General features: G+C 30.6%; 1 protein-coding gene across 2 annotated transcripts; it reads right to left on the bottom strand.

The window, feature by feature from the left end:
• Window positions 1-4874: 4874 nt before the first annotated feature.
• LOC107484308 (uncharacterized) lies at window positions 4875-8575 on the bottom strand. Of its 2 annotated transcripts, none has more exons than XM_016104920.3 (4): window positions 8159-8575; window positions 6927-6988; window positions 6721-6825; window positions 4875-5277 (listed from the first exon to the last, which is right to left on the bottom strand). In XM_016104920.3, exons 1-4 carry the CDS (start codon window positions 8385-8387, stop codon window positions 5131-5133), a joined length of 543 nt encoding a protein of 180 aa, XP_015960406.1. In that variant the 5' UTR covers window positions 8388-8575; the 3' UTR covers window positions 4875-5130. The 2 variants fall into 2 exon arrangements, with proteins under 2 accessions (XP_015960406.1, XP_052116900.1); XM_052260940.1 differs by lacking the exon at window positions 8159-8575 and adding an exon at window positions 7921-8004 and having other exon boundaries at window positions 6927-6992.
• Between the last annotated feature and the right edge of the window lie 454 nt (window positions 8576-9029).

The raw sequence follows: 9029 nt of genomic DNA, 5'->3' as shown, positions 1-9029 counted from the left end.
ATTGGGATCCAATCATATAAGATTGCCAAGCAAAATTCAATGAATGCATTGGTTGAGGAAGGGATAAAAATGTTTTGATTCGGAGATCTCAATATCTCCTAAAACCCAATGAATTTCCCATTTCTGATCTACCACTTTCTCTTTATATTCTGCAATTAAATTCATGCAATCACCCCCATCCCTTTTTAGTTTCAGCAATTTAGCTTCTCGCTCTTTAATTCATGCAATTTAACATTCCACAATTCTCATCTAAATCTTGATTCCGCTCAACTAGAACACACTTCTAATCCGAATTGCTCATTCAACCAAACCTTGTGGGATTCGACCTCACTCTATTGTGAGTTTTTACTTGACGATAACCGGTGCACTTGCCGGAAGGAATTTTTGCCGATCGTGCAATTTTCTAAAATCGTAGTTATCAATGGGCATAAGGAAAATTGGCTCCTCAAAATGCATTCGCTGGGGATCGAAGTGGGAGCCTCACTCAAACAACAAGGAGCAATACTTACACTACTTGCAAGGAAAATAAGCCAACATGGCTTCACTAGGATTCGAACTTGAGGCCTTCCACTCAAAGCAGGGCATTACCTCTCTTAACTTCACAAAAGAAATTGGTCCAAATGTCTCTACTATAGTTCGAACTTGGAACCTCATTCACCATACAAGGCACCACTGCTCCGCTCTCAACTAGAGCAGAGCAATCTCATGTTGCCTTACAAACCTTGGAACGCAACAAGGATCCCCACACAAAGCTTCAATGCTCCGCTCTCCACAAGAGCAGGGCATCCTCCTAGGAGCAACACTTGGGCTAAAAAGAGAGTGAGTGTAGAGAAATAAAAAATGGTGGAAGGGAAAAAAAGGGGAAGATATTTTAATCTCTACTTTTACCTATAATTACTGACGCAGCAAAATATTGTGTTTCATTAACTTGCCATTATTAAGCCATAGGTAATACAAAAATAGCCGAATTTAAAATTTAAATAATTTAGAATTAGCAGTATCTTATAAATCTTATAATAAATATGAAATAATAAATTAAATTAAATTAGGTTAATTTACCGACTACTTAAACGTTAGTAACCTATTTTCTATTTTGAATCCTAATTTAATTGTAAATCCATATTTAAAAATTAAAATAATTAATTAGGTTAAGTTACTGATACTTTAGTCGTCAGTAATGTATTTTCATAGTTTTTAAATTACAAAATAATTATCGATGGATAAATTTAGAGATGGTTAAACTGTCAAATAAGTATCACAAATATCTTCGGTACCACTTGGTGCTAGCGTTTTTCTACGCCCACCGTTGGCCAAGTCGTTGGCAATAATTAGCCTAAAAAAATATTATTTTTTCTCATTTCATTTTTTAATTAAAATAAATAAATTGTTGATATTCTTGTTGTCGAAGGTTGTTGATGGTGTTAAAAGTGACGAGAGTGAGAGTGATTTGGAGGATTCGGGTTAAAGGGTATTGAATTTGATGGTCCGAGAATGTTTGGACTATTAAATAGTTTTGTAATAAAACATATTTTTAAAATTTTTTAATAACGGTTAAATAGTCCTTGTCTAATTTTAATTATAAATTAATCTCTTATATATTATTTAATTATAAAATCTATTTTTTATTTTATAAATTATTATTTTATCGTTCATCTATCATGTTTATTAATAATAAAAAACTAAAACAATAACAAATTAGATCTTTCATTAATCATAATAAATATTTTGTAATCTTATTGATATGTTACATACGTATTGGATTGAAAAAATCGTGTTTGTTAGAAATTTAATTAATTAGAATTGATACACAATCGATTGAATTTTGCAAGACATGTGGAATTTTTCTTATTCAATCAATTGGTCATATTACCCAATCAATTGAAATTATCAAAGTAATCTGGGTTTAGTTAATTCAATTGATTAGTTCTATTACCCAATCGATTGACTTTTGCTACTAGAATAATATATAAAAGTTTAATCGATTGCTATGATAATACAATCGATTGAAGTTTGCATGCGACTAATAGTATTTTCCAGTTCAATCGATTGGTATGAGCATTCAATCGATTTAAATGTACGTAAATAAGGTTTTTTCCTGCATTCAATCGATTAATATGATAATACAATCGATTGAATTTTGATATGCGCTATCTATTAAGCCTGATAACCATTTGTGTTCACCATTCCTCCCCATTTTAAATTTTACAACTCCATTTTTGCATAACCTCTCTTCTTTCTCTAAATCCAGAAAATTTCTCTTCTTCTTCTCCAATCTCATCAACATCCACTCCAAACTACATACCTATTATTAATCATCATCCAAATCCCTACAAAACTCACCAAACCAATATCCCCAAAATGGCCACAACTAAAAATGCAGAAAGAGCTAGGGTTGAGGGTGAAAGTTCTGCATTCACCAATTTATAACCTTAATATTAAAGAAAAGATAAGATTAGAGTTTCTAAATCAAAATAAAAACTTAAAAATTGAAGATAAGATTTCAAAAATAAGATAGATGGATAATAAAATAATAATTTATAAACACGAGTAGAAAAATTGAGAACGGCATAACATATAATGTAGTGAACAATTCAATCAATTGGATAACACAACCAATAGATTGAATTGTGAAAATCCATATTGCTTTGAAGACTTAAATCGATTGGGTAACACAACGATTGGGTAACACAACTAATCGATTGAATTGTGAGACCTCATATTGCTTTGAATCAATCGATTGCGTAACATGAACAATCGATTAAAAAAATTCACATTCTAAATATCGTTCAATCGATTGTGTAAAAGTTACAATGGATTGATTTTTGAAAAATCATACTATCGTCCAACATTCAATCGATTGTTTTGTGAAAACTTGAATTCCAATCGATTGAATTATGGAAAATTTAAAATTCAATCGATTGTTTTATTAATCCAATCGATTGATTTTATAAGAAACACGTTTTCACAACCTTATACAGATGTAACGGATCAAAAATAAAATTTTAATCAATTCGAATTGCCAAAAAATTATTATGATTAATAAAAAATCTAATTCATTATTATTATTTTTTTAATTATAATAGATAAATGATAAAATAATAATTTATAAAATAAAAAATAAATTTTATAATTAAATAATATATATAAGAGATTAATTTATAATTAAAATTAAATAAAAATTATTTAACAGTTATTAAAAAATTTTAAAAATATGTTTTGTTATAGAAGTATTTAATAGCCTAAACGTCTTAATCGAATCCTTTGCCGGGCTAAAGGTGCTGAGGAAGGATTATAATTAGGACCGGTGGTGAGTTGAGAATAAAAGAAAAATGATTAAGTTGGGGTGCTTAAAGTATTGTTATCCAAAAATTAGAGAAATATATTTTAAAATTAAAATTAACGTTAGAAACGATTTTGAAGCTAATGTAACGTTAGAAATGATTTCGATTTTCAACCAACACTATAAAAAATAAAATAATACTAAACCCTTGTTCAAATCTTCTCAGACTAGACTTGATCATTACTAGATTAGGGTATAGAAATACAATGATTTTGTATGTGATATACATGTATAAAAATCTAAGATCTAGTTCTAAAATATTATCTAATGTACGAACTCCATAAAATTTGCTTTGTAATCTAGTATAATAATACAAAATAATTATATAACAGATATTATATTAAATTAACAATAATTTTAATTCAACAAATTCCAAATCCTAGTTTTGTTTCATATATGACATAGGTTATTAAACTTGTTTTCATTATTTTCTGTTTTTAAAATTTTATAAAAGAAAAATTATAAATAATAATATCAACAAATCCTATTTTAACTAGTATCAAATTTTTGTTATCATAAAAAAATTGAAAAATAAAAATAAAAAACAAGAAAAATAAAAATAAGAAACACCAATTAAACCCTAAATATTTTACATCTTTTGGTGATTGTCTGAATTAGAAATTGAATCCTCGCTCTCTTAATTCACGCGAATGAATGATATACAAAATTAAGACGAGCAACTAGTAACTAGAAATGGTTTATAATTTATAGTTTAAAATTTAGAATTTAAAAAATATGCTGAATGTTTTATTTTTTCTAAAGTGCATTAGCTTTTGCCAAAAATTAATAGCTTAATATAAAAATTACTATAATAATTCATAAATGAATAACATTATTAAAAGAATGGCACAGAGGTAAATAATTTGGGGAAAAAATGACATTTTAATAATGCCAAATAAATTGATGGAAAGCTCCTCAATTGTTTGAATCTTTGATTTATTTGTATGTTAGCCACACAACGAAAAAGTGTCGAAAATTAAACTAATTTGATAAATTTTTATAAATATATTTAGTCGGTATTTAGACATGCCAAATGTCATATATATTGGCAGTTAATATTTTATATCGTTAATCGTTGACAGAAATTATTAAAGGAGTGACGAAAAGACAAAAATATTTAATTTGTAATATTTAAATAATCAATTTAATTGATAAAATATTTCAAAAACAAATTGAAGAACAAATTGAAGAACGATTCATCATTCAAGAACTAATTTACCCATTAACCTATTAGGAATACAAGGTCTTTTAACTGATATTCTCACGGTGCAAGACCAAAGAAAGAACAAACCAGCTAAATCAAAATATATGCCACCAAAAATAAAATAAAATAAAATAAAAAAGGGTATAAACTTATCTTTAAAAGGCCTTAGAGCAGTTTTGTGATGTCCTCACTCCTCAATATGGCTTCCATCCACATCATCAATGTAAAAAATTTCAACTGAGTATCCGTTTTTCTTAAATTTTAACCATAAAATATTTGCAATTGTGTGGTATCTCTAGCTGAAATAAATTTATGTCAAAACCCAAAACATTGAGAGAAAAAGCATACACTGATACACCATTACGAGATGACTAACATGTAGCGAATGAATGACAAAAATGTCATTTTCACAGAGGCTGTGTAAAAAGGAAAAAATGAGTTGCATATATGATATGATCATAACACCTCTAACAAAAGTCTTTCTCTTCCTTTTTCAAATATCACTCACAGGTTTCGAGCTTTACAGTTTACATATGCACAATGCAAAAATGGAATGGTAAAAAACGAATGACTTACTCCAACGCGACTACTTGTATTTTTCCATTATCTTTCTAGCTTCTTCCACAGGATCATCCATAGGCGGAGAGGAGCTGGTTCCTCCATTGCCTCTATCTTTAGGTCCTTGATCTTTATTGAATGCGAGGAAAGCGAAGTAAGCAAGTCCCATTGTGGCCTGTCATCCAGCCATTTACTAGTTAGAAAGCAATAAAGCTTGGAATGGTAATCATAGGTAAACCGTGTGGAATATATGATTACAGCACAATTATTGTTGCATAGAAAACCTTATAAATAATGGAATTATAAATAATTCCTAGGAATTTTAAGATGGGAATATCATATTCACATGTTTGGTTCAAAGTTTGAAAAGCTATTCTTAAGCAAGTTTAATTCCCGGGAATCAAAATACCATCATTTCAATTCTCACCTTCCCTTTGAGTATCTTTAATTCCCATGGGAATGGAATCTTTGTAACAAAGTAATACTTGAACCACACACACCCATAAAGGACTCAAAATATGGATTTTTTTCTCTCTTTTTTCTTCTCTTCTTTTATTCCTTTTTCACCCTTTGAGCAATAGTTAAATTGTCTTCATGTGAACTGAAGGTCATGGATTTAAGTCTTGGAATCAACCCCTGATATTTGCATCAGGTTAGTCTAGCTACATCACACCGTTTGAGTGGGGTCTTTCCCAGACCCTGCCTAATATGGGATGCTTTTGCATTGCGCTGTTCTTTTTTATTCTTTTTCACCCAGGATGGAAAGAAAAAGGGAGCCAGGGGGCAACAGCGTGGGGAAATGATATTCTCATATGTAGGGAGAAAGAATGTTGAGCAGTAAAAACTCCATGGCAATCCTCTTCACTAATTTATAATTTAAAATTAAATTGGCTAGGTCATGGAAGTTATCACATACTTTCAATTTTAGTTTTGAAGAGCCGAAAAAGTGATTTAGATTTGGCAGAGCTATGTTCTGATATTTTGAGGCTATCTTCCTTGGATTCCAAACCAAGAGACTAAACAATTCAAAAACAAAAGCTTCAAAAGAGAGGCAACACAAAAGAACAGTGGTCTACAGGGATCATTACATAAACCAGCATAATAACTTTAGGCATCTCTATGCAACAATATTTTGGTCTTATTTTCATTCAAAATTCTGGAAAGACAATGAAATTGCAACCCAAGATGGACATGTAAACAAATCCTACACATCATGTCACTATTGATTGAACCATGCATGATAATTCTCTATATGTCAATTAAATACAAGACATACAAAACTACTATATATGGCTTCATTTGATTTCAATTCATTCTAAGTTTAACTTTTCCCCCAATAAAATTAGTTCAGCTAGCTGTGTGATGCGAGTAATGATAGAATCTCCACATTAGTGTGAAACAGTATCCCTCTTGATGAATGGAGATAATAGTTTGTCCTAAAAGCTAATAGGACGATACTAACTTGATTTTGGCATAGCCGAATTAATGTATTGATCTAGTGAACTGTAACCTAGATTATTATATTTCTAACTCTCATGATATAAATGACTTGTACAAACAATATCAATGGAACTTTAATTTGATGAATGCTTTTATTTTTTAAAATAGGAAAGCTTACCAAAGCAAAGAACACCGTAGAGAGGACAGACTTGAGCACAAAAAGCAAGAGAGTCAAAGCCACAATTCCAACTGAAATCCTTGCTATTGGTCTTGGTACAGAATTCTATCATCAAGTAACAGAATCAAAGAAAAGTGAGATGTAGAAAACATGGACCAAAATGGATGAGTGGATGACACAAAGTTGAAAGGGCAGTTCTGACTTACGGGAACCAGATTAGCACCTGCCTCAATTCCATCCCTACCGACATTCCATGCAGTCTGCAGAACTACCTTGCAATCAACATGACAGATTATAAAAGAGTAATAATTAGACTTCTTGGACAACCTAAGAATGTGGCAAAAGGATAGTTTATAAATGTTTTCAATACTGAGGGAGAAAATATATATAAATATTGGAAGACACTTGCAGCATGTAAAGACCCTAAATCATAAAGTTTTATTTTTTCTCTCATGAACGAAGGCATCAGAGATTATGGGGCACCACAAGATTTCTTGAAATGACTTGATTTTTTTAAATTGAAAAAAAAAAACTAAAGTAGTGGCACAAAAAATATGAGTTGGTAATTATGTTGCAAACTTGAAAAACTGATTTGGTCACAAAAATATTTAGAGCATTAATGCAGCAGAGACAGTAATCATTGAGGAACTGATTTAAGGGTTTATTCTTAAAATAACAGAAAAGAAAGAAAATCATCTGAACATCGTGTTTAAGATGCAATTTAACGCAGTCACCTGTGAAAATAAAAAGCGGTTATCATTCACTTCAATTTAACCAACAAATTGGCAAAGTAGATAAAGCATAGAGTAAATATCTTTTCCTCTCTCAACATTTGCACAAAGGACAATATGCCCTCCACAATTCGAAAATCCCTCATCAGTTCTAACCATCCAAGTAATTTATCTAAGCATCCCTAGTAAACGTTGACCTGCTAATGTATCAGGAGTGCTTAGAGCAATAACAAGGATCGCTTAGACCAGTCACATGGTTGAGGACCGATTAGTAATTTTCAAAATGTGGAGGAGAGCTTTGTCTTTCGGCAAATAAACTGGAAAGGGAATTTACGCTAAAACATACTATGAAGCAGTATGGATTAGTAACTAGCTAAATTCAACATGACATGTAATATCCTTGTTAATTTACTTTTCATTCATCAATTCAATACTCGCAGTCTCTTCACCTTTATCCGCTAGTCATTACCCATTCGTGACGCAAACTGTTTTCATTAAACTCTCTGTTACCATTAAAACTAGCAATGCTAACAAACATTTGCGAGGTGTTAAATAAGAAAACATTATGTTCAACTTATCTAAACATTAAAAAATTAAATTAAAAAAATCAACACAAATGATGGCAGTACTTAATATAAAACAATACCTGAAAGCAACTGAAAAGTGAAAAATAATTCTAAAAAAAATAGTCAAACTTGGAGACTAACCTCTGAAGAAATTGGACTGTGCTGCAAAAACAACAAAACTGGAGCGAGGTTTCTGGGCCGTAGAAATCTTGAAGTGAGTATTGGAGGGGAAAGATTTCTTATTCAACTTCAAATTGGAATTAGGAGAGTGAAACCGAAGAGGCGTATAAGCCAAGTTTCGATTCTGAGAGCAATTTGGAGAACAGGAAGGAGGCGAACAAAAGTTGTGAATAAAAACCGAAGTAGACATTCTTTTCCTTCTCTCAATTCTGTCTCTCAAATGTATTAAATGGATAGAAAAAGTAAAACACAGGCTAAGCTTTAAGGTTTAGGTTAAGTGCAACGAAAGAGAAGGATAATGGGTTTTGAAGGGTGGTTTTTCAAGTATGGAAGAAGTGCATTGTTTATACTTCAGATGGTAGTGATTAGCGAAGAAGATTTGCTTTCCTGGAAGGAAGTGAAGATTTTATTATTGCTTATCCTAGAAGAAGGGATTTTTTTTAAATAAATAAAATAAATATATTAATTATTGAAATATGTATTTTCCATCTTTTTTACCGAAAAACATCACATCACTTATCTCGTTTATACTATAAGTTAACACGTATATCGTTTACACGGTAAATAAGATAAGGTTAAAAATACATGTTCAATTATAATATTTACAGTGTAAACGAGATACGTTAAGACAAATTTTTAGCGGTTATAAAAAGATGTGCAACTCTTGGTATCCTCCATAAATATTTCACTACTTCTTTGTTATTTATTCTTCCCGAAAATAAGCCAAAATGTCTAATAGTAGTGGTTTCTTGGTTGTAAGTGTATATCCCAATTGTCATGTGAGAAATAGTGATAATGGGGTAACATTTGAGTGTGAGAATCCCATTCTGTT

Source organism: Arachis duranensis, chromosome 4 (genome assembly GCF_000817695.3).
Source record: "Arachis duranensis cultivar V14167 chromosome 4, aradu.V14167.gnm2.J7QH, whole genome shotgun sequence".
NCBI classification, from domain to species: Eukaryota; Viridiplantae; Streptophyta; class Magnoliopsida; order Fabales; family Fabaceae; genus Arachis; species Arachis duranensis.
The sequence above is the reverse complement of the archived record's forward strand: the minus strand, read 5'-3'. Positions and strand labels throughout refer to the sequence as shown.